Consider the following 26,747-nt stretch of genomic DNA (forward strand, 5'->3'; position numbering starts at 1 on the left):
TTTTCGCCACCGTAAGCCATAATGAATTAAAAACACGCAAGCAGTCTTAAGTGCCCCGACAATTTTTTCCTTTGTTTTCTTCTTAAAGATTCATGTTTATTCCGTCCAAACAGGATGCTTACCCTTACTTGCTGACCGCCGAGAAACGGAACGAGTTCTGGTGCCCAGATTTCCAAGCCCTCTGCTTCCGATAATTTTTCAGTAGGCTTCTGGCCATTTGTCGTGACCGTGTTGCTATGGTTAAGATTTTGGACAATTGCGAAATTCTGTATCCAATGGCTACAAATCAGCTTAATCCTGTCCGCGATCGTGAACAATCGATTCAATAAAATGCTAAGTGGGTGGAATTCCATTCCAGGTTTCGTGCACTGGGCAGTTAAACAAATAAACAAAAAAAAAAAAAACCCAAGAGGGTTGAGGAATGTGTAATGACTATAAGATGCACTTGTTCAATGCCTTCCGGTACAACCTACGGCTAACGATGCTACTAGCGACGATAACAGCAAGAGAAGAGACGCGGTGTACGTCACGGCAGCTCCCGGACAGTACGGTGACTCAGAGGAGATGCTGAGGTAGTGCTTTCCTCGCAGGTTGGCGCTCGCGTTGTGGCCCATGTACCCGCAGGGCACCTGGTCGCACGGCGTACACCGACCACTCTTGTAGGCGGCGTAGCTGGAGCACGGCAGCGCTGGGTAGCTGCAGGTGCGGATAGAGTTGGCGTAGTACAGGGCAGCCCGAGCGTGAGAGCAGTCCAGTCCTGTTCAGCACGCGTAAAGGAGAAAAAATAATGAAGGAAATGTACACCCTGGGGGCAGAATTTTACAGGACAGGACGCGATTTTGATATTCGGAACTTCTCTGTTGTACGAAGGCTGATACCTTATTTGTACTCTTAAGCGAAGCATCACTCTTCGGAGCATGATCGCCTTATGCGTATCGGGTGATCAGCTACTAGGAAACGGAGAAATTACTTTCGATTGTTTGAATTGTATCCTGCAAACTTTTGCTCATGGGTGTAGTTTTATATGGCTGTGATAAACACTTATTTATTTATTTATTTATTTATTTATTTATTTATTTATTTATTTATTTATTTATTTATTTATTTATTTATTTATTTATTTATTTATTTATTTATTTATTTATTTAAACCCCTTTAGGCAACAGAGGGCATTACATTAGGGTGATACATCGGTGTAGTAACAATAGTAACAGTAAAACGGCATGTCGGGAAAGAATATTAATACCAAAGTGAGCATTAACACTAGCATCAATACTAATAACACAGTGACGCGTAACACAGTGACCAGCCAGCGGCTTCACGAAACATTTCCAAATACAATGTCGACCCACATCATACCTATTAAATGTCAACGGTTGCTACAAAATATTGTCGACTTCTAAGTGAGTTAGTCGCGGCAGATTGGACACGGGATGAATCTGTAGTGGCAACGATGTTTACGGGTGGAGTATTCCGCTCGTTTTGTTGACAGGAAAAGGGGTGGGAATTTATGGGGTGATTTAGTCACTATTTATCATTAAGCGTTACCTACGGAACGAAATAACAAAGGCAAACAGCGGAATCAACATTTGGGCGATAATACGGCTGGTCGGTAATATGCATAATATGCACCACAACAATTAAAACGAACAAGATGAAGCCATGCGCGGCCATTACACCGCTACTTACGGCCGAAGGCCTTGCATCCGGGCTGTTGCTTTCCCCCGTTTGGGTAGAAGTCGACGTGTCCCGTGGCCTTGGTTATTCCCAGGCGACCCCGGACGAAGTTGAAGCCCATTCCCATACTCGTGTGGATTATGTCGACGAAGTCGGCGTGCTCTTTGCTCAGGTAAGCGTCAAAGTACTCGAACAGTGGTCCCGCTGGGTCGAGACCTGTGTTAAGCCATAGGATAACTTAATACGGTTCGTGGTAATGTTTGGAGGTCTGATGCATTTCGTAACAGTTTAAGATCCTCCTGTAAGCAGCGCTTCGCGCATGCCAGTTAACAACGTCAAAAACAAAGCACCGCAATGCCGATCACATGGAATTTAGTATATCTTGAGGCATAGACTGTCTCGTTTTTACACTTTGGCACCACAGCGCTCTAGTCGGCCGAGCTGACTAGTATACTACTCTACAGAGCGCACTAGTTGGTGAGCTCTACTCGGCTTAGCGATTGAAATATCAAACGGGCTCATCTTCTGGACCTGCGAAAGTAAATGGCCGGATTCTTGAGTCAGCATTAAAGGATATTGCGTATTACGTGTCTGCCATCGATTCACTCCTGTTTGCATGCCCCGGTGAAATTGATTTTCCCCGGTTCGTGTTCCCAAAGATGCGGTGAAAATTAGATTTGCACATATTTAACGAAGTTTTCTAGTCGTCATTGGGTGCGACTACTGTCTCCTATCTTTAGTCTCTTATCTGTTTCATGTACTTTAACTTCACGCCGTGAGCAATTTGTGCCCATGTTTTCCCACGAATATGGGCTCAGCGTCGCTTTCAGGGCGCAATAAACGACCATCCACAAGTATTTTCTAGCTCTAGCACGCACGCACCAGTTATCCTCCCAACCTTTGCACCGGTCAGGTCCTGGACGTCCTGCCCAAAGAATCCGCCGGCCTGCGCTCCCAGGCTGTGGCCGATGTAGTGGACTCGAGAAGGACTCAATGTGCCGGCGTCCACCAGCGCTTTGACAAGCGTGGCTGCCAAGCGTGCCACGGTGCGTGTGCTGCCAGCAGCCACGCTGTAGTTGGCAACCCTGGCGCCAGCCGACCAGTCCACCACGACTACGGTCGCATTCTCCTGCATTCAGCGAGAGAGTGAGTAGGAGGCTGCGGAAAAGATTCAAAGTCAATTCCTCTTCAGGAGGAATTGGTGAGCGCGTAGAATGCGATGACACGCGTATTACAAACAGGAAAACAAATACACACACAGGCTTCGGACGTTGTTAACAAGGAAAGGACCCGGCATTGTCCCTCTCTTGGGTAGTGCAGTGCGCCTTAGTGTCAACCAAAACGAGTTCACAATAATGCATGTGGTGTCGTCACCATTGTAATAATCATCATTGTCGTGCCCATGACCAATACTATTACCTTCATAATAATCATTACCAGCCTACGTATGCGCGGTGCCGGACGAAGGTCTCTCGCCCATAGACTTTGAAAGGCTCGTATGTTAATATGGCTGAATGCATTGTCCGTACCCAAAAGTTTGTTATTTCATGTCTCCACGAAATTATTTGTCGTCTACTTCTACCTCGCGTCACGTAGGTACAATTCTTTGTCGTCATTGCGTTCTGTATTTACACCTGGAACAAAGTTAGCATTGCATTATCACATACACGTAACATACACACGCACACACACACATTATGCAGATATATACGCGTATATATATTACTGTTGGGTTGACCCTCGCGGAAACGAAAGGTAGACCTTTCTTTTATTAAGCGAACAGTTCTACTCGTTTCCTAACACTGCCCACCAGTATTTCTTCCTTTAATAAGGCGTTTTGTGATAAGTGTATTTCCCAATCTTCGTCGCTGGTCGTGGTTAAGGAGGACTCACCTGTTAATATTTCTTTGGGACTTGCTACTTTATGACTTACAGACTTAAAAACCACTGTGCACGAGTCTTATTGTAGAGATGTGTCACTTCTATACTGAAATTAAAATAGAACTCTCGCTTGCTGGCAAGCTAGTGTGATCTGGCGAAGCTGGATCAACCGAAATGCGTTTCTTGTTCTTCTTGTCTCTCAGTAAAGAAATGATGTATTTCTAAAAGCAGCAAACTTGGCCATTAGGAACATTTCTGAGAATTTGTAAAACATTTCGTGTCGTAACAGGATGATTTTAGGCCCGTGTGTCATGGAATAGGACCTATTATGTGAATGTCATCAGGTGAGTCCGCTTTAACGAATATTTAGGTAAGAAATAAAATCTCAGGGCTAAATAAAATGACTGCGGGCCATTTTCTATTAACGCGAAGATTTGCAGACAAAGCGGAACACACGCACACACACACACGCACACACACACACACACACACACACACGCACACACACACACACACACACACACACACACACACACACACACACACACACACACACACACACACACACACACACACACACACACACACACACGCGCGCGCGCGCGCGCACACGCACACACACACGCGCACGCGCGCACTTTTTTTTCTTTTTCGCATACACACGCTCGCGTGCACACATAATTCCGCCTAGAGACACACTCTCGCGCACTCGATCCCCACGCACACGCACACACAGACATACAACCCTGGTAAAAAGTTCCCTCGCTGCAGCGACCATAGACGGAGCATCCGCGCTCGCTATCATGGCGCGGCCATGAACGGTGCTTGCAGACTGTCGCTGGTTACGAAGATAAAAGAACGCTGGAAGGAGCATTGCTCTCGCTTTATAGCTGCCGCATGCTAAAAAATAGCATTCCTTTTTACTGCCCTTTGTCACCCGCAACCGTCGTGCGTATGCGAGGACCCTTGATGGCAGCTCTCCAGTTGGGGCCGCAGCGGTCTGGGAACTTTTAAACACGGCTGTACGTTACTTGCCGTAATCACTGCAAGGTGGCCGCTTTTCTGAAGGAGGCGAAAAGCGAAAACGCGCGTTTGTGCGAGGTTTCGGCGCACGTTAAAGATCCCCAGATGGTCAAAATTAATCCGGAGCCCTCCACTACGGCGTGCATCATCGCCTGCGTTTCGTCGGCGCGTAAAACCCTACAATCAATCAATCAATCAATCAATCAATCAATCAATCAATCAATCAATCAATCAATCAATCAATCAATCAATCAATCAATCAATCAATCAATCAATCAATCAATCAATCAATCCCAGCAATGGCGCGTGGCAAGAAGAGTAGCGTACCACAGCGAGTATCTCGTCTTTGATGCGCTGCACCCAGCGGGCCCGGCCCTTGCTCCGGTAGCCGTGCACAACGATGTACAGCTTGTTCTTGGCGCCGCCCACGTACTTCGAGACGGCCGTGAAGTTATCGTCGTGACGCAACGTCATCACGGGCTCCGGTGACGCCTCCGTGGCGAGTCCGTCGATGGTGTTGGCGTAAACCAGGAAGTGAGGGTTCACCGCCTTTAGGTTGAGAGAGCATTGGTATCATGCGCGCATCACCGTAAGCCCTGATATGCTCGCACCTTAGGTGGCTGAGGCCTTAGGTGCGATAGTTTTCGGGAGACGTCAAAGATACCCGGCAGTCCAGCAATGCGAACGACCCGCTCTCGCGACTCCGCGGCTTCGACGCTGTACAGTGCGTCTTGGCTTTGCTGGAAGCGGTTGAAGGCTCGCTCCACGTCTTCGACATCTGCCGTGCTTAGTTCCACGTACTCTTCTTCGTCATCTGCGTCCGCAGCACTCACGGCCGCGATCGAAGAGGGATTTACGGGCTCACAGGACGCCCGCCAGGCTAAAGTGCCTGCAGCGAGATGAAAGCGCTGGTGACTTTTCTTTGAGGTCACTTCGAGATACAGCCATTTCTATTGTCCCAGTGAAAAGTTTCAGATGCAGTGTTTGATTATTTACACGATATCAATGCCGCAGAGACAATCTAGAACTACACATCCTCCTCCTGTAAGACCAACTGGACTTTTACGTAACCCATGGAACACTCCATGTTACTTTGTTTTTACCCCTTCCTTTTTCCTGCTCTCTTTCGCCCTACTTCATTTACTTCCTTCTCCACATCCCCGCAGAGTAGCATGTAAGCGAATACATTCCACCAGACCTCTCTGCTTTTTTCTAATTAAAGAACCTTCTATCGCTCTCTCTACAGCGGTGGAAGATTGTATAATTTTACGGATGCTAGGATATGAATCTTCTTAAAAATATTCCTTCTTGCAACATTAGATGAAGATTATGAGAGAGCAAAACAAAACGTGTTAAATATGCCTCAGTCGCAGGGACGGATGCAGGCACATACGCACGCCTGCAGGCACCGGCATGCCCACACGCACGCACTAAAGTGGACGTTGAGGTCAAGAGCCAACAAGCTGACAAGATTTGGCTAGTTGCGGGTGAGTGAGTGAGTGAGTGAGTGAGTGAGTGAGTGAGTGAGTGAGTGAGTGAGTGAGTGAGTGAGTGAGTGAGTGAGTGAGTGAGTGAGTGAGTGAGTGAGTGAGTGAGTGAGTGAGTGAGTGAGTGAGTGAATAAACAGCAAGCGCGATCTTAGGGCGCTCTCCCGGTGTGAGGCATCCTTAGTACCTTTGTGCTTGCTGGCGGGACGGGCACTCTCCAGCAGCATACTCTGGCCGGCTATAGGACCGAGGTCGTGAGCAGCGCCACCCATTGCTGTGGTATAGTGTTAGGGAATGGAAGAAAGTTGGAGTTTCTGGGCATGCAACCGTCATGTGGAAGCGCTTAGAGGCTATTATTGTCCACGGGTAGTGGTGTGGTGGTTACTCAGGGTACTGACAGATTTCTTCAAAAAGTCGTCGGTAGGTCTCACGTCGCGACTATTTTTGGCGGAGGCAGTGTGAACACAAGTGTGTCGAGATTTTGAAGGAAGTTATTGGTACCCACATTTTCTAAGTTAATTTGTAGTCTTTCATTACTGTGCGCCTACCAGTCCAGGAGTACCTTCCGTTTGTAGAACACCAACAATTGGGGACTTTTTACTTCGAGAGCGTTACCAGGTTACCTCAAACGATTTCGCTTTAACGGGTTTTGGCTAAATTAGTGAAGCCTCCTGTATTTGTCAGCTTTATAACTAGGTGGCGCAAAGTTTGACGAGCATCGCGGGACCGGACAACTCAGGCATGTGACGGCCTGACGCCCGTTAGGCGTAGTTTCACATTTTGAGTTATAACGTAGTCAACCGGTGCCCATTGGGAATTGTACGCATTGTATACATTGCACATCACTACGGGTACCAGTAGATGGCGTGAAACCTCCTGGCGAAGCGCCAGGTCTACGGTCCGATTCTCCGGCGCATACTGGACATTTGCTGCTGCTATTCTCCCAATAGATGTAATACTCCTAAAGCGGCACGTATACCTGCAGTTGGATATTAGACAGCACCTTATAACCAAAAATGTATGGTGCTGCAACATGCTGCTGAGGCATAGACCAATGAAACTGATGAAACCATTGATTTCCTAAAAACTGATTATTTGATTCATTTACTGAAAGCTGCGGCGTTGGAGCAACATTTTGAAAACCGACGATCTCGAGCACCAGCCCTCAGTGCATGTTATTATTCTCAATGCTATCAGTTGTGCGAGGCAAATCGACTGCCCCTTGCAACCGCTTCCGTGTTGTTTCAGGACGTGAAGGCCAATTTTTGAAAGGGGGACACGGAGGGCACAAACAATCAGCTTATAGTTTCCTTAATACTCAAATTGATGTCACCCAGCGTTGAATTCAAGAGGTGTACCTCAAGAGTCAGAAAATGTATACTTTAATAGGTGATTTATTTATCAATGTGAATTTGTGAACTTCAGTGATGAGTTTGTAAACGTCAATGAGAAAATTGTCAACTGTGTTTCGAATCTGTGTTTGTGAGTTGGTGATTCAATTTTGGAATTTTTTCTATTGACGCTACACGTGTTTGATGAATCCGACACTAGCCTCCGGCTATGTGGTGAAAGGTGAAATGTTAAAATGTAGCCGCCTCGGTGGCTCAGTGGCTAAGGCGTGATGCTGCTGAGCAGTACGACGCGGGTTCGATTCTCGGCCGCGGCGGCCGCTTTTCAGATGGAGGCGAAAAGCAAAAACGCCCGTGTGTACGAGATTTTGGTGCACGTTAAATATCTCCAGGCGGTCAAAATTAATCCGGAGTTCTTCACTACGGCGCGCTTCATCGCCTGCGTTGCGTCGGCGCGTTAAACCCTACAATCAATCAATGTTAAAATGTATTGCACGTAATTAATGAGTAAATCTCGAATCCTCCTCATTCAAGTCAGTGTGTCGAAGATTCGCTCGATTTGCTGATATTGATCACATGGAGATAATCAAAACATAAACGAAAATAAACACATAAGCACATGAAGGTATATCAGTAAAAAAGCAAACGTCAAAATCTGTATTGTAGTATTTTGAAGGTAGGTGTCAAAATGGTGTTCAATACGTTTCACCAGAACGAAAGCCAGGGCGCTTGTGTAGAGGCCTTTATGGAAGTATTTCGCTGCATAAGCAAGAGGTGTAGGAATCAGGAATCGGCAGGCTTCTTTCCATGAGAATGACTCCTGAAACATACGTTACTAACGATAACTCCAAATGGGGTTTAGTGAGTTCAAAAGTATCATGCATTACATAAAGAAGTGATGTGAAAATGGAACAAATAGCGTACCCAGCATTACCAATAAGGTTGCCCGCGTCCGCATATGTATCTTGATTATGAACCTGGAAGGAATACATAACAATAATTAACAGCAAAACAGGCATGGTGGACAAGGGCATTGCGTGAATCGTGGTGAGCAATTTAGTTGGTATTGAATTGGCTACACCACCCCGCTGTCTCCTAAGTCCTAAGAAGCTTTGAATATGCAAATTGGCGATTAGTTCCTGGCTCGCACATTAGAAGAAACGACGATTTTTTAAATGTAAACAAGAAACCTCGTGATTGTGTTAACGCGAACTCCAGCATCATTTTTTTATCCCTCGTAATGACGTCACTTATATATGTGTTTAATATGCGGACATGAACGTCCATTCATTGCAGGCATTGCTGAGCCGAGCGAAGTGAATAGCGGGAGGTGTAGACGTGTCTTAGCACGTGGAGTCGTTATCGGCTCGGCAATTGAGATCATGTATATCGTCTTGCAAAGGTTTTTTACTGCTGTTTTCGCGTCTACACTGTCGGAAATGGGTTCAGCAGGGTAGTCACTTGATTCCACCTCGCGCATATAGTTTATCTGTAGCATTGTCTCGGTAATCTGTTCGTAATCAGGCATGCAGTGCGGTTGTACTTTACCGCCAGCTTGGGTGCGCTATCTTGGGCGCCATTGTGAATGAAATCTCAGAGAGCTGACGAGGGAAAAACGGGTTGCTTGCTTGCTTTGCATCTAGAGGTGGGATTTTTCGAGTTAAGGTAAATTTCGATGCCAAAAGCCTCGTATAACTATCGTAGTCGATGACGACATTTCGGGGATAAAGTACACCATGTCGTACAAACGTCTGCTGTATGTGATTTGAGGCTTTGATGCCACTTTTTTATTTTTGATTGGTGGCCAATAACATAGAACCGACGGGATGATTTGATGTGTGGTGCGTAATTTAAGAACGTGTTTTGCTACAGCCAACGAAGGAAAGAAGTTTAATGCCTGGAGTCGCCTCCCATGGACTAAGTCACGGATCAAGTTGACCTGGAGCTTACGTCAAATATTGTCGGGCGTTATAATTTTTAAAGCTGAATAAACGTCAAGGTTACAAAATCCACCCTAGAGCCATGTCATTATTGAACCTTTGAAATATTGAAATACCGGAATGTTTGCGTTCAGCTTCAGTAATACACGAACGTATTTTGCTTATTCAAATCATGACGCCATCGAACTATTTCAACCTTTTCAACGCGATATAAATTATACAGCCGTCCAAATTTTAAAGTAATATCGCCTAAGCGCCGACCGGCGGGTGATTCGGCGCCTTATCGCAGAGTAAAACAGGGAAATACGCGAGGGTAGGCGCGTGCATAGAATGATCCCGCCCCGTCTACTGTCGTCTGCTAGGTTCTTTTTTCGAGCACGACGCAATCCCTTTCGCTGTAAATCCCCGGATGAGTTTACTGCCGGACGGTGAGATAAAAAGTACCAGCAAAGGTTTAAAAGCGTAATTGGGAGTTCGCTTGCCTTCCTTTTCTTTTAACTATCTGTAGTTACTCTAAGCATGAGCGACAAAACGAAAGTCCGACAAAAACAGACAGAACTTGGTAAGTGACCGTATTCCAGGAGACTTGCGGTGACTATTATTATTTAATTATTTTACAACGAAACTGTCTATGGCTACGATCCAGATTATCGCCAGCAACCGAGCGATGTAGACAAGAATCGCACGGAGCGTAACGCCACTTTGCGGCGTCCACTCAAATCCCCGGGATCGTAAAACGGTGCGCCAAAGACATCTACGGAGGGAGCATGATTACAGAATCCGGCTCTAACTCTTGTGTTATTGAAAGTGTCCCGAAACAAATTATATGAAAATTAGGCGCTAAGACGGATCTACCTTTGGGCCGAGTTCCATTTACTTCTCATGATTAGTTAGTGAAGTTGTGAACGCTACAGAAATACTGTTTGCTGTCAGTACAGTGCCATCTACGGAGGAAGTATGGTTACAGGAAACGGCTGTAAGCCTTGTTTTACCCTATCTATGCGGAAAAACGATTATATGACAATTAGCTCCTAAGAGGACTCTAGCATTGCGCAACACAGCTTCGCTGGTCATACTTGTTCACAAAGTGGGAAGACACCAAATTTTTTAATTGATTCTCAGGTTTCGCTATGAATATGGCTTGACAGAACATACCCACGCGTGCACAGACACACTAACAAGCAAGTTTTCTCTTTACCATTTTAGAGCTGCAATGAGCACGCATACCTGGATTACGACGGGCAACAAACAGTAAGATAACCTGGCCACACAGGATGTGCTCCTCCAACTCAAGCACGACATTCTGGATCATCCCAACAGAGCCCAAACACGCGCCGTCCTGACACTCGACCTAAAAAGGTGCGTTTGATAACGTCGCACACGACCTCATTCTTGACAATCTGGCATCATCAAATTGTGGAGAACGCACATACAATTACGTCAGAGCCTTTCTGGCCGATAGGACAGCCACCATAGGGTTAGGTGAGCACCGCTCACCACCCTTTCAACTGACTGGAAGAGGAACGCCCCAGGGCTCAGTTCTATCCCCGATACTCTTCAATGTGGCCATGGCTAAGCTGCCTCCTCTACTCAACGCAATTCCGGGGCTTCGCCACGCGCTGTACGCGGACGATGTGACCATGTGGGCAACACGCGGATCGGACGGCCAAATACAGGACGCCCTGCAAGAGGCAGCAGATGTAGTTCTGAACTATGCCTCTCTGGGGGGCCTGTCTTGCGCAGCGGAGAAGTCCGGCCTTCTTGTGTTGCCTCCCCGCATGCGACCAGTAACCAAGCCAGAAATATCCGTTTACCTTACCAGTAATTTGATCCCGTGCGTCACCCGAGTCCGAGTCCTAGGACTCCATCTACAGTCTAACGGCCGCGCCACGCACACAGTTCACCTCCTCAAAACTCAAATCACGCAAATCACGCACATGATCCGTCGCATCTCCAACAGACGCGCCGGCCTCAAGGAAGCAGACACCCTCCGCATAGTTCATTCCTTACTCATCAGCCGCCTTGCCTACCACGTCCCCTTTCACAATTTGCTGCGCTCCGAACTCCACCGCCTCAACACTGCCTTACGGACGGGAATAAAAGCAGCCCTGGGACTTCCCCCCTACACTTCTACACAGCGTCCCCTTCAATTGGGTGTCCACAACACGATAGAGGAAATTATTGAGGCACAACGAGCTGGTCAGCATTATCCGCCTTAGCACCACCCGCACCGGTCGTCACGTGCTCGCCAGCCTGGGATACCCCGAGCCGTCGTCACCTTTCCCACCAAACCCTGTGGCTCTCGCCCCTGTCCTTCGTGCACGTTTACAAGTTGCCCCGCTCCCCAAGAACATGCACGCGGAAACCAACCAGGGCCGACGCCGCGCCCGAGTCGAAGCGCTAGCCCGCCGGTACGGTCAGGACCCACATGTGATTTACACCGACGCAGCCAGTTATCCAGCCAACCCCAACGCTAAAGTGGCAGTGGCCTCTGCAGTTGCTGGCAATGCGCAAACAACTTTCTCTCTACGCACCGATTCCATCAGGGTGGCCGAGGAAACAGCCATAGCATTGGCTGTGTCCCACATCACCACCGCTCGACCCGCGGAAGCTGACGACGACGAAACCTGGGCAATTATAACAGACTCGCAAGCCGCCTGCCGGGCATATTCTTCTGGAATCCTCTCCATCCAAGCAAACAACATTCTTCGACACTCCGATCCATCCAAGCTTCCCTTCATTCGTATCGTCTGGACCCCTGGCCATGCCTCCCTTCCACGAAATGAGCACGCACACGCGCTCGCCCGAGAAATGACCCACCGGGCGTCAGAGGAAGCGGACTGACAGATCCGGGGTGGCTCCAAGACATCAGCTTCCATCATCCCATCCCACGAACCTCTCAACTATACACTCACACTCGCCTACTACCGCACACAAAGAAAAACACTACCTCCACCCCACCACTCCCTGTCCCGCGCCGACGCCACGTCATGGCGGCAGCTCCAGACACACACGTTCCCAAACTTACACCACAAACACCTCTTCTACCCCACCCAATACGCTGGCAACTGCCCGGCTTGCCAGAGCCCCACTCCCACCCTCTACCACTCTGTATGGGAGTGTCCGCGTCCACCAGACGGGCTCACCCCTATACGCATCCCCACCCTCTCCTCTTGGGAGGCTGCTCTGTCCAGCACTGCCCCGCAAGACCAACAACGGCTGATCGAGCGGGCCCGCCGGATAGCGTCCGCCATTGGAGTCCTGGACTGAGGACCCCACTCATAGAGGCTGCTGTTCGGCTAACAAATGATCAATAAATGTTTTCACCACCACCACAGTGAACAAAGCGCGGGCAAAATCAATGACATCGTTCGGAAATGAACACAGATGGCTCATTACTAGCGGTAGGATATATGTTGCATGATTTCGGAAATAGCCTAACAGAAAAATCTCATACTGGCGTCATCGCTGTGCGCATGCGACTATTCTCGTTCATTTTACTGCTGTCCACCCTGATAAGACGCTGACCCACTGGCCTGTCAACGCTCCCGCGATATCATCTGAAAGGAGATCGGCTGGTCACTTGGTACTTCGCACCCGCCGCGGTGGCTCAGTGGCTAAGGCGTTGCGCTGCTGAGCACGAGGTCGCGGGCTCGATTCCCGGCCGCGGCAGCCGCTTTTCTGATGGAGGCGAAAAGCAAAAACGCCCGTGTGTACGAGATTTCGGCGCACGATAAAGATCCCCAGGTGGACAAAATTAATCCGGAGCCCTCCACTACGGCGCGCCTCATCGCCTGCGTTGCGTCGGCGCGTTAAACCCTAAAATCAATCAATCAATCACTTGGTACTTCGCCCTGCTTACATGATGGTGCATCCCAAGTGTTGAGCAGAAAACTCCAGGCGACATTTTTGGCGCTGCAGTGCTAACAACTGGTCTCTCATTTTTAAGTGCAGAGCAGTTTATGGGCTCGCCTTGTCGTCGTAGCTCGCTAACGGTCGATGTCAAGCGACTGCCGGAATCAGGCGGCGCAGCGAGATCACGGACGGCCTGGTGTGCCGTCGTCAAAGAGTCACGCTGAGGATTCCAAAGCCACGCGGTTTAAATAGTCATCACCGTTCGAACCTCGTGAACCGCTGGCGCTTGTCCTACATTTCCCCGTTGTTTAGCGCAAAGAAAACTGCAGGTACCATCGACGTCAAATGAAACGCGAACACGAAAATATGAACCAGAACGTGCAAAATTGAAAAACTACTGTTCATACAATTCATATAATGGCTTTGTATCGGTATGTTTGGAAATCTCCTTGCTTGGATTCTCTGTATTACCAGAAGGCTTGTGGAGCAGCTATTGGAACTTGCGGGCAAGCTGTAACGCAAGACTCCTAAAAATAGGGCGGAGTACAGCTGCATCATTCCCCTTACTGATGTTCCCTAAGTCTTTCCAGCAAGAAATCTGAATATGTGGGCAATGGCGGCGACTTTCTTCTTAAGGACAGTCACATGTACGTTCCATGAAATGTCTCTGTCGATGATAATGCCGAGGAATTTATGATGCCTGGAGTAGGGAACCAACCTCCCATCAAGAGCAATGGGAGGTTGGTTGAGAGGGATTTACCATGACGACAGGAGATTACGACGACGACAGGAGACGCCGAAAGCCCGAGCCCCTAAGGTTCTTCGCCCCTAAAAATATCCCTAGGAGTCGAACATACACCGTACTGCTATCTGTTCAGTTAAAGCGCATTTATGTGGGGTCATATGGCGCATCTACTCTGATTAGGACAGAAATTTCAGGCTCAAATTAAAGTTAGATTTTTCTACATTATGCTGGTGGCCATAAGCACGGCTTTCCGCAGAACAATGCAGAATACCATAACGCCCTCAACTACAGCATAATGGCGGGGTTGAAGCACTTTTTCGTGACAGCCGTGATTGGGCCTCAGAAAAAAATCCCTGGCCATCTCTAATGTGATTCCTGGGGAGAGGCGAAGCATGCAGTGTAGAAGTGTATTCTTGGTGCCTTGGCGTTCTTGCCCACGGAGATGAAACCGTTGGGGGTAGAAATCGGCAACTTTGCTGTAAAAGCCTCCTGCCTTTGAAGCACGAAGCGATCTAGCGCGAGGCGTTAAAAAAAACAAGTGTCCCTGTGTGTTGTTTTAGTACGCGTTACGTTCTAGTGCGAGCCGTTGGAAAACGAGTGTCCCGATGTTTTAGTAACGTGACTACATGAGACGACGACGACAGGAGCCGCCGACAGCCCTATCTCCTTAAAGGCTTTGCCCCTAAGATAAGCCTCTTTGCCTTGTGGAAAGTGGCTAAGAGGGAGAGCCGGTTCGAATGTACTGCGCCCATATCATAGTGCTGCCATATGTAGGGTGTCCCAACTATCATGCACCAAAATTAAAAAAAAAAAGAGCAGCGACGTTACTCGAAAAAACCTAGTGTGTAATGTTTCCAGCAGCAGCAGCGTGGGGGGAGGGGGGGGGTGAGGGGGGACGGCTTACGGGGCGTCTACGTCATAACGCGATGTCTACGTCACGAAAAAATGAAAGGGAAGCGGGAGAGAGAAAAGATTTCCAAGGAAATAACGCATCGTTGCTAGTCGATGAAAAGTTGAGAGAGCTATGGAACGTATGATCTTTCAGTTAAAACAAAATTTTATTGAGCCGTTAGCGTCCGTCGAAAGTGTCAATTACTCACTCGTAGGTATCCACGAGAGGCAATAACTGCGGTATTTTCAGCGACGAACTAATACTGATAAAGAAACCCCGCGAGATAGGAATACCACGCGACAACGCACCCGCCCGAATCATAAAGCAGTGCCCTCCAACAGGCTCCCTCTGAGTTTGCCAGAATGAAGTAAAGCATAGAAAGAAAGATGAAATCGCTACCTAGTTTTTGTCTTATCTGCCACACGCGCCCCGCAAAACTTGCTGTTGCCGCTCCTTCCATGCGATTATCAAGGTGATTCGCTGTGTCTGCGGGAATGTGACAGGCCAAGCAGTTGATTTCAATCAGCTGATTTGAGGGCGCTGGTTTATGATACGAGTGGGAGCGCCGACACGTAGTAGTTTTCATATTTTACGGGGTTTCTTTATCAGTCAAAATAAATGAGTACGGATTAGTTCGTCGCGGAAAATACCGCTGTTAGGTGCCAGTCGTAGGTATCTACAAGTACCTCATTGAGAATTTATTGATTTCGACAATATTTCTCGAGTTAGATAATTAATGGTAATTAGTTTCATTGCTTTATTAGGCAGTCGGGTGCGCCGTAACGTTGTATTTCTCATATTGCGCGGAGTTTATTTATCAGTAAGAATAAATGAGTACGCACTTATTTCATTGCTGAAAATACCGCAATGAGATGCCTCTCGTGGGTACCTATTAGTGACTTGTTGATACTTTAATAATTGATACAGTACTTCTTCAGTTAGATAGCCAGCTACTATTACTCAATAAACCTCATTAACATACTTGCGACTACTCTGCTGTACTAGAAACATTATGCACTAAGTTTTCGAGTAACGCGATTGCTCTTTTTTGAAATCTTGGCGGATGATAGTTGAGACGCCCTGTGTAGAATCGGTCATCGCAGTTTGAAGTTGCAATCTGCGCACGAAGTCTGTCGGTTCTTGTTACAATTAAGGTGTTACAGCTACTACAGGCCCCGGTCGGCTTTTCGCAACCGCAATTATTGCGTACACACCGGCCACCGTGAGTGTCCATCACGGCCGTAACATGTCCAGCTAAGATATGGCTATCGGCGAGTGCACCAGAGCCCCCCGCCGCGCGTTGGAGGTTGTTTACGCCGTAATTGGCAACTTACCTGAAACAGTGGAAAGGGTCAACTACGGAGGGGTAAGGTTGTTCCTTCACACTGTTGCAGAACGCCACGACGTCCTTAGCGATGGCAGGTCGGCGGCGAACTGTCGTTACAGAACGCGATATCGGGTGACGCACCTGAAGCCTCGCCGGTGCCTTTGCTCGGCAATATATATTAAACGTGGTCATAGATAACGTATCTTATCGCCTCTCTGCAGCCCTTCTTTACACACGTGTGGGGAAAGTGCTGCAGAAATAGGAACGCTACCTGTTCGCGAAGCTCAAGGAGTTAAATGTACGGTGTCTAAACTTTCTGCTTTTGAGCGGTCGTCCTGTCCGAGCTGTGCGAACTACACTTACTGCATCTCTTTGAGGCGTTATGGCAAGTTTAGTGATTAAAATGTAGGGTTTAATGCGCCTACGCAGTGGCTGGCCTACAAAGTGGACCGCAGAAGAAGTTTTAGTTTTTTTTTTTTCACGTATTTCGCAGTCTTTTACACAACCAACAACCTGTTTCAATTCTTCCACGTATGGCGCAGTACTTTACACAACACCCAACCTGCTAACAGTTTCCGTCATAAAAAAAAAAAAGAGCCACCACGAACACCAAAAGCAGTAACCTTCCGCTCAGCGAAGAAAATTGTCGAATTGAAAAAGTTGGTCTCTTTCAAACCGCAAGCTGACAGCAAGTATCTTTTATAATGCGGAGCTCTAACAGTGGGCAGTCATTTGCAAGAAAACGTAGCGAAATTTTATTAATTTTTCTTTTTTCTGGGCAGTTTCAAATTACGCTGCTGCGGAAAAACAAATTTCGAGCAAATATACTGAAAGACACCGTGGTCCGCTCACAGCCCGCACAATTTTTAACGCCGAAGCTGCAAGTGCTGGAATATGAATAACTCCGGCGTGGGCGTTTCCGAGCGATGGTTTTCAAAATGACCGACGGCGCGAGGAGAACATAAAGGAAGAAAGTAAAATTGGTAGAACTTGAGCTGATATCGGACCCTGGATCTGCGGAGTGCGAGTCCAGCACGCATCCACAAACGAGGACCGATAATTTTTTCTTTATTACATGAAAAACATACGTATTCAAAAGGGGGACTTAGCGAATGAGTTGTGACTTTTGACAACGAAATGTGTTTCGGAGACTTGCGTTCCTACAGGAGTCATTTGAGCATGCTAGGTACAGAATTAGCGAAGTACATTTACGCTAATAGCGAATGTGTAAATCCCACAGGAGCAACAAACACCAAAAAATTTAAATCCCCTCCATCTAACGACGACTACGCTTGAAACGCGAAGCTTTCTTGCTTGCCAAAATCAAACGGCGACTGAGTGCTAAAGCCAAGGCCGCTGCAATTAAAATCAAAACGTCAAGTGCATAACCGTACAGAACTGAACGATTTAATTGAGTGATGCAGCATTGGACGAACTTAGCCATTGGATACGCCGTATAATATTTACCTTTCCTTTTCATCCATCTCCATCCATCTTTCCCATTATGACCAGTGGTCCTTCTTCTCAAGCAAAGGTTTTGTTACTAGTGTCAATATACTTAAGAAAACAAAACGAAACAAACACTTCATTGTTGGCCGGAGCTTCGGACTGCGCATGGCTCTCGCGCTACTCACTCTAGGCTACAGTAGAGCGCTGCCCACTTTTGTTCACACCGTAAAGTATATTTCTGCTTTACAATCCTTCTCAGCATGCTCAAGTTAGCCTAACGTGTCTTAGGCTAACTGTATTCGCATTTACATTTAGACAGAATACGATTTTTTGTTGCTGAATTTGCTATTGCTTTATTAGGGTCTACAAGTCTTGCTCCTGTGAAGATGGAAACTTGTTATTTTAGTCATCCTCACAGATTTATGCGCGTGAGACACAAAAATTTCGGGGTATCTTGCTGGTGGCCCCCTGGCACTTCGGGCTTTGTTTACCAGTGTAAGAGCTTTACTTGTATATGTGATGTATCCTCAGAGTTCCTATTTTCCGAGGAGAGCGCTAGGGCTGCATTGGCTCGGTCATTGACCACCTCTTAGGGGCATGTGCTCTCACGAGAGGTTTGAAGAAATTCAGTCTACTAATGCGGAGCAAACTTGTGCCGCTTGTCTATTGTGTGATCTCTTTACAGCGAAATGGGGCTATCAGTAGCGAAGGACGTTGGATTGTTTTATTCCTTTTAGTTTTTCTTTGTGTCTTTTCGCCAATTATGTAAATGTATACTATTATAGGAGCGAGGTGCCTTTACTTTACTAATTGTTGATTTTTTTCCCGAAGGAGCAAGGGTTATGGCAGGGTTGGGCCATTTACGCTATTTTTATACATATTTCCAAGGTTCTTTTGCAGGCTTTTTGTTTATTCCTTGGTTTTGGGGGGAGGTGTATCAGAGGCATATTTTTTATATTGAAGCATTTTTTGTGATTTTTTTTCTATTTTCCAATTTTTTAGTTTTTCAGAAATCTCTTTGGCAAATTTTATGCATTTACGGTAGTATTACGATAAGTGGCGTTTTTCTCGCCACACCTGCGATTTTGTTGAAATGTGTGGCGTTACGCCGTTTTCCGCCATTTTTATTTGTGTTTTGAACGTTTTTTTGTGGAGTATTTTTTTTATTCTTGGGTTATGGGGGGATAAGTCTGAGGGAAGTTTTTATGTTGTCAGATCACCCTTGTGAACTTTTTATTTTTTTATTTTTATTTTTGGTTCTCTAAGATACTGTTCGACAAATTGTATCCATTATACGAAATTACGCAAAATAAAGTTGGGAAAATTTTATTTTTTCTTTCTTATTTTCCGGATCTTTAAAACTCTGCTCATCCAATTACCTATGTACGTTATTAGAATGATTACAGGTGTTTCTTCGCCAGGTCTGCACGGTTCCGGAAATGTAAGGCATCACATAGTTTTTCGAATTTTGCCATTTGTATTCGTATCTGGAACGTTTTCTTTTGTTTATTCCTGTGTTTGGGGGTAGATGTATAAGATGCATAATTTTGATTTTGTGAGAGTAGTTTTGTGAAAATTTTCTTTTTTATTGATTCTTTTAAAAATCTTTTTGACGTATAATCTCTGTTTACTATATTATAACAATTACACGTGTATTTTTCCGCCAAATCTGCCTTTTTGTGCAAATTCACGCTGTTGCACAAAATAATAAATGGAAAAAATTGCGAAAATTGTGTAAAATACATCGTCGTTTGCCATTGTCCCGATTTTTAATTCGTATTTGGAAGGTTTTCTTGTCGGCTTTTCTATTTCTTCTTGGGTTTTTGCTGCAGATTTATAAGATGCGTTTTTTTATTGTGTCCGACGGTTTTTGGGACATTTTCTTCCTATTTCTTATTTATTGGTTTTAAAATTTCTTTCGACCAATATTCCCCACTTACAATATTATAACAATTACAGGTCTATCTTCTTGGCAAATCTGCATTTTTGTGTAAATTCAGGGCGTTACACGGAATAAAAAAAAAAACGGTGGAAATGGCGAAAAACCGTCTTAAATACGCGGTCTTTCGCCTCTTTCGCCATAGTTAATTTGTACTTCGAACATTTTCTTGCGGAATTTTTTGCTTATGCATGGGGTTTGTGGGGGAGATCTGTAACATGGATATTCTTGATTTGGTCAGACCATTTTTGTGAAAATTTTCATTTCTGTGTTTTTTATTCTCTGGATCTCTAAAATTTTGGTCCTCAAATTGCCTCTGTTTAACGTTATTAGAATGAATACAGGTGTTTTTTTTCGCCAAATCTACATTGTTGTGAAACTGCAGGGCGGTACACGGTTTTTCGACAATTTCGCCAGTATTGTATTCGAATTTCAAACGTTCCTTTAGGAAATTTTTTGTTTATTGTTGTGTTTTGGGGGAAGATGTAATAGATGCATATTTTCGATTTTGTCGGATCACTGTTGCGCAAATTTTCTTGTTTCTATTTTTCTTATTTTTGGTTTTTCAAAATTTTGTTTTAAGAAGTATATCCAATTACGCTGTTATAATAATTACAGCTCTTTTTAAGCCAAATCTGCATGTTTTGTGGGAATGCATGGCGTTACCCGGCTTTCCGCCATTTTCGCCATTTTTTAAATTCATTTCGATTTGCTCACTTTTTTGTTTATTCTTGGGTATTGTGGGAGATCTATATGATGCATATTGTTGATTTTGACGGATGATTTTTTATTACATTAATTTTAACATTTTTCCTATTTCTTGATTTTTGTATATTCTGTAGGACCAACTAACTCGGTTTACGCTATTATGGCTGATGTTTTTTTTTTTTGCCTTATCTGCATTCTTGTGGAACTGCAGGGCGTTGCCGGTTTTCTGCCATTTTCGCCTTGTTTTCGTATTTTAAACATTTTTTCTTCAGACTGTTTTTGTTTATTCTTTGGTTTGGCGGAGATCTATAATGTGCATATTTTTAAATAGTGGTAAAATTTTCGTGAAAAAGCTATTCTTTTATTTTTTTTACATCTTTCAATATTCTGTTCGACCAACGATCACCAGGTACGCATTATAACTATTACAGGTGTTTTTTCCACAAATCTGCATTTTTGTTTCAATGCAGTGCGTCACACGGTCTTTCGCCACTTTCGCCATCTTTTATTCGTGTTTTGAAGTTTTCTTGCCGACTTTTTTTGTTTATTCTCGGGTTTGGGTGTGGGGATTTATACGATGCATATTTAATTTTGTCGGACCATTTTTGCAAAGGTTTCTTTTTTCAATTTTTCCTATTTTTTGATTTTTAAATATTCTGTTGGGCCAGTCATCTTGATTTACGCTATTTTAAAGGCTACACGCGTTACATCCGCCAAGTCTGCATTTTCGTGGAAAAGCAGGGCATTACATGACCCTGGCTGCGAGGGTACACGACAAAGAATGCTACGCATTAAAAGAAACCAAAGCATAATTATCAGAATAAAGTTCTTGTGTAAAAATTAATTGCTGGCGCAGCTGTTATTTTTTAGAGGAAACATTTCCTTTGACTTTATGACGTCCAAAGTTAGCGCTATCGTCGCTTTCCCGCAACAGCACACTTCATTAGCCTCCATGCTTGCAGTTGCACGATGTTTTCTTCCTGAGCTGTCTGCTTCGCTATCTTCCCAAAAGTCATATCCTGGCTTATTCAGAAATAATGAGATGTCGAAGAGCTATTTTGCGAATTAGCGCAGCCGCATCATACATTAGTCTAGGATGGGGTATTCAGAACGCATTTAAGCGTCTGTCTCATACGCCGACTCTCACATTTCTTCAAGGCATCATCGTAACGCCTTTCACAGAAGACGTAGTATTAGAGGAGGACGAAGGAGAAGTAGAAGAAGAAGAAGAAGAACGAAAAGAAGAGGAACATCGGTGCCATTTTCCACACACTGCGAGTGCCTACGACAAATACCAGCCCCCCAAAATAGTACCCGTTCAAAGGCGAAGAATGAACTTGTTTTCGACGAAGTCAACGTCCTCTTTGGATCTACTGATTAGTGAAGGTTTTGACTGTCACGACGCGTTCGGCCATGGGTTGTTCCAGAGGCGCTTGCTTCTGCTAACCATCATTGCCATCTTTGTTGCGAACTCCGAGGGCGCCCTTTTGGCAGTCATCGCGAGCGATGTGGACCACTGGTGCAGGCAACCTCCGAACCTGAACGTCTCTGTGACCTTTTGGAAAAACAGCGCCATCCCCGTAGAGGCCAATGGGCGACTCAGTCGCTGCCACATCTACAAACACCCCGAGGACCCGAACGACACCCAAGTGCTGACCTGCGATGAGTGGAACTACGATGATCAGCGGGCAATGCAAACTGTCGTGAGTGTTTGGAACCTTGTGTGCCACAGGCGTGGGCGCTTGGCCCTTGTCCTGGTGACACAGTTCCTTGGGTCCATCGTATTTCTCGTTGCAACCGGCCCTGCGTCTGACTGGATAGGCAGGGTTAAGGTAATCACGTTAATTATCCCCATACTGTTGGTTGCCACTATCATTTTGTGTGTTGCTACCACCTACGCCTTTTTCACCATCACCCGATTCTTCGTTTCCGGATTGGCCATCTGCTCCATGGCCCTCTGCAGTATCGTAAATTTCGAAGTGATGGCCCACCAAAACAGGCCACTTCACGTAATCTTCTGCAGTGCAATGGGTTTCTTGGTGGCCGACTTGTGGCGAGGCATTATGGGGTATTTCGAGATACACTGGAAACTCAAGCAAGTCATTTTTCTCACCCCAGTGATTCTCTCACTCCCCGCTGTGTTCGTCATGCCGGAGTCACCCCGCTGGCTAATCGCAAGTGGACAGCTTAAAGAGGCCGAATGTGCCATGCTGGCGGCCGCCGAGCAGAACAACTTTCCCTTACCTTCCACGGCGGCTTTTTTAGGCAGACTATCTGCTCAGGTGGACAAGAACAGGAAGCGGACAGGCAAAGCCAAAGAGGATGTGTTAGAGGGCTGCTCTTTTCGACTGCGAGCGCTCATAATGTTCGGCTGCTACTTCTCTGTATGCTTTTCGCTCTACATAACAATTTTCTCGTCAGTGTCACGACGCGAAGGCTTTCTGCAAATCATCTCCTCCATAATGGTCTTCCTAGCATTCACAGGGATGGTCGTCATTGTCACCAAGTTTCCTCTGCTGAAGGTCCTCACAGCGTGCTTCGCAGCCTTAGGCGCCGTACAGTGCGCTCTGAGTATGGCCACCACGTTAAACACCCCAGTCATCAGCCGCGCCTTGATCGTAGTGATGAGGCCTCTGGCTCTCGTCGGAATGGTGGTGAGCATCGCTTACACCCTCGAGTTGTTTCCCACTGCGCTGCGCGGCACCGCCCTATGCTGGACATTGGGCAGTGGGCGGTTCGGAGCAGTGGTTGCGTGTGCGACGTTCGGCCTCCAGCAGGTTGGCCGCGAGGACGTGGCTTTTGCCAGTGCCGGATCCATACTCTGGTTATCGCTGTTGGCCTTTCGCCGGTTGCCTCCAGCGACGACGGTTGAGTGCTCGAAGATGGAAGCTTCCCGTCGGGTGACCCTGCGCGAGGAAGCCGTGGATCACATGAAGAGCACCCTCAAACATCTACTGCCGGGGAGGCCCCGGCGGAGCATGCCAAGCTCTCCATCCAGCCCAGCGTCCCCAAAGGCCGAGAGCAGTCGTCCCAAGTCTCCCAAGTTTCGCAAGCAACGCAACAAATGAGCCCAGGGGATTGGCATTACTGTGCTACAAGACTTCAGTTGCGTGGCCGGTGCTTTGTGGTTGTTGAAGGTCAGCGCATGTTTAGTAATCCTGTGTAAAACTCTATTTCAAGGGAATGTTTCATTTACTTGTGTCTAAGCCTAATAATGCTGCATTATCTACAGTAATGAGATAGAACGTTTTTTTAGTTTACTTCAACTTTAAATGGAAATAAAAATAAATTTACGTTATCAAGCGCATGTCGCTTACTTCTGCGGCTGCAAGGTTTGTGCCTCTGTGCCGAGCTACGTTATTTGTAGGTATGGCGGTATGGCGTTTTGTTTTCTCTTTTTCGTCAATGACATTCACTCGGGAGTAATGAGTACATGATATATTAGGCCATTTGTAAGTTCGTGTAATTTTATCCGAGAAAAATATTTTGTCAAAGGTATTCAGGCTGCACATTTAGTGCCTAACTGAAATGCTATCAATAGTTTTTCGGTCCACACTTGGTCAATTAATGTGCACAGCTGTAACCCTTTCAATACACGTGTGCCAATGATGAAGGCCCTCCGAAACACACCGCTACTTACATTCTATGAAAAGTGTAGCACAAGAGATAACTTGAAGGTTTAATGAAAGTAGCGTTTGTAATCACATTCTATGAAAAGTGTAGCACAAGAGATAACTTGAAGGTTTAATTAAAGTAGCGTTTGTAAATCAGGCTACCGTGCATTGCGGGTACCATTCTGACTAGTGTGGCTCGCCTAACAACTACGGAGCTGTACTGCCATGATTATACTGTCTGAAGACTCGCACGCGGGTTCGTGTCTTCGCGGACTTCAGAAAGACTCCAACGGGCCGTCAATAAACTTGACTTAACTGGGCTAGAGGGGCAAATAATATAGAAAGCGAGCGACCTACGCTTTGGGGGATGCAAAATGTTCGTCTATATTAAATCTATACGTACGCCTGACTCTATTATCCGGGCATTGTGGCCGTCGGGCGACGAACAATGCGAAGAACCCCACCCGCAAAATCAGTGCGTTCGTCCGAAAGTGCGTCCTGACTAAGAAAAAGTCACCTACCTTTCATTTTTTTAGAGAAGCTACTGTTGCTAGGATCCAGGATATTATGGCGCTCGCAACCCTACTGAAAAATTTTGGTGAACGGTCCTGTTATTCGGGATTATGGAACAGGATCCCGTCCACCCAGTCAGACGGGCCCTACAGGGGCCGTTCAGACGGGTCCTACGGGGGCCTTTCAGACGGGTCCTACGGGGGCCATTCAGACGGGTCCTACGGGGGCCATTCAGACGGGCCCTACAGGGGCCTGTTCAGACGGGCCCTACGGGGGCCAATTCAGACCAGACCCCGTACAGGCCGACCCAATTCAACCAGACCCGCAAAAGCTGAACTTGTATGAACCTGTTTAGGACCCTCTATCACAGGTCTACCCCTTTTGCTTGTCTATAGTGCAAGTCACTTTTTCCATTTCCAATCAATATAGGCATTCGTAAATTGTCATGCATCAATTATTGTTTTCATGCAGCTGGTAACTATTTGGTGTATATATTTGCATTTAAAATTAGTAATTGAAGAGAAGCATCTGAACACAGGGAAAACATTTATTTCTTGCGCATGTCTTGGACGAGCTCCCCAATGTAATAGTTCATCCGCTTGCGCCGGTCTGCCGGCGCAGCCTTTTCCGTTGGGTGAAGAGCGATGAAGTGGTCGAAAGCCCCTTCAAAAACAAAGAATAATGTAGTGATGTGTAAGTTTGCCCTATACATACAAAATGTTTGACTGTGTAAGTTTGCCCTACACATACAAAATGTTTGACTCAAAGCATATACTTACACCCCAGCGCCTCCACCTTCTGCGGAGTCATGGCGAGCTTCGCAGGGGGGGGGGGGGGGGGGGGGGCTTCCTTCGCGTGAATGAAGCGCCGGCAGGGCAGCCCAGTCAAGCTGCGCACGCGCAGCTCTAATGGTGTCCACAGGGACCGTGCCCCCTCTTTGCAAAAGAGGGAGTCGCGAGGGATGCGCAGGAGGTGCTGCCACTTTTCAGACGGCACGAAGTTCTGGTTTCCAATGTGGACCTGCACAGAAAGAGCGCAGGATTGTGGAAAGATAATAAAGGCTGAGCAACACTTGGTAAGTTCAAAAAGAAAACAATTGTATCTTGCATGTTCTGCGACATACCATGCCTTCGATGTCCATGAAAAGTGGCGGCCCCTCCTGTTCCCTTTCGCTGCTTGGCTCCGAGACAGAGGGCTGCACATCATTTCAAAATATGAGAAGTAATTATCAAGGTGTTCTCAAATTTATAAAAAATATAACTACACAGTTACCAAACTACAAGGTCATTTGCCATGGTGCCTCAGTTGCCCGCTACTGTTCCTCGAAACAAGCGTGCCGCTCGTACTTCCACTTTACCCACGCCTTACTTCTGCGATAACAGCTTTTGCTGAAAGGCGAAAGATAACACCGAGTCGTCAGATATCAGTTCAGACGACGACAACACTTCCAATTAATTGGCCTTGAACACTGCCTGCTGCCCACCAGCCAGTTTCGTTTTTGTCCGAAGCTACTTCCCGAGGTCTATTGTCGCTTTTTAGTAGAACGGTCTATTCTGACCGTCTCCAACAGGCTTGATATTGTTCCTTGTCGAAATTGTTAGGTGGCAGTGCAATGTAGTAGGTTCGTAGTGCTGAACTCACTTCATAGCACGACAGCGCCTGAGTGAAAGCTTGCTGGGCACGATTCTAGCGCATAGTACCTTATTCCTGCAAGCATGGCTATCATAGCAAGCCAGAACATAATAAACCTAAAATGAAAGTGCTGCGTCAACAAGCATAAAACACAGAATTGGCTTTCAACTCCAACCAGATTTTTTCACACCGCTTGCTTGCCTACGATATTGTGCTTGTCATAATCATTGACAAGGTGTTCGGTCATCGTGGGGCGTGGTCATCACGCATCACTGCTACCGACGAAGAATGTGTGCCACTAAATGTTCCGCATCAGTGCTCATCAGGGCACGAATGATGTACCGGCGAACGATTTTAGATGGTCAAGCTTGCACTGACACTGATAATCCCAGAAATCAGCTTAAAATGTCATGCTCAAAAACACGCCCTAGAAAAAAAAATGTGGCCGTGCGCGGAACAGTTTTTCAGATATAAAAAAAATTGTTAGCACGTACGGTCCTCGTGTCATGCGGTGAAGCCCAACCTCCAATTCAAAATGTGCAATTTCGGGTGGTTCCATGGAAGAAATCTGGCAGTTTCACATTATCAAAGGCACCAATTTGCCCCACGTAATGTAAAAACGTCTTGCCAATGACTGACTTTGCATTTACAGCCAGCACAATAATTGGGACAAGCATGCGATGAGGAAAAACATGCATGAAGTTGAAAACAGAACT

The 26,747-nt window shown here is 46.3% G+C and overlaps 1 protein-coding gene across 1 annotated transcript; it reads right to left on the reverse strand.

Annotated features, from left to right (window-relative positions):
* Positions 1 to 419: 419 nt before the first annotated feature.
* LOC144174913 (pancreatic triacylglycerol lipase-like) lies at positions 420 to 16,306 on the reverse strand. Its single transcript, XM_077703897.1, has 7 exons — positions 16,184 to 16,306; positions 8,342 to 8,394; positions 5,193 to 5,470; positions 4,909 to 5,130; positions 2,560 to 2,806; positions 1,690 to 1,893; positions 420 to 757 (listed from the first exon to the last, which is right to left on the reverse strand). Exons 2-7 carry the CDS (start codon positions 8,373 to 8,375, stop codon positions 450 to 452), a joined length of 1,293 nt encoding a protein of 430 aa, XP_077560023.1. The 5' UTR covers positions 8,376 to 8,394; positions 16,184 to 16,306; the 3' UTR covers positions 420 to 449.
* Positions 16,307 to 26,747: the final 10,441 nt, after the last annotated feature.

Source organism: Haemaphysalis longicornis, unplaced genomic scaffold (assembly GCF_048455015.1).
Source record: "Haemaphysalis longicornis isolate Haplotype H1 unplaced genomic scaffold, Haemaphysalis longicornis Haplotype H1 scaffold_3, whole genome shotgun sequence".
NCBI classification, from domain to species: Eukaryota; Metazoa; Arthropoda; class Arachnida; order Ixodida; family Ixodidae; genus Haemaphysalis; species Haemaphysalis longicornis.

Bases quoted from the DNA above. Each gene is read 5' to 3' on its own strand.
- LOC144174913 (XM_077703897.1), bottom strand. From the start codon at position 8,375: ATGCGGACGCGGGCAACCTTATTGGTAATGCTGG. The intron at 5,131-5,192 runs GTGCGAGCATAT...CTCAACCTAAAG, and splicing joins TAAGGCCTCAGCCACCTAAG to GCGGTGAACCCTCACTTCCT. The intron at 758-1,689 runs GTAAGTAGCGGT...CGTGCTGAACAG, and splicing joins CGGATGCAAGGCCTTCGGCC to GACTGGACTGCTCTCACGCT.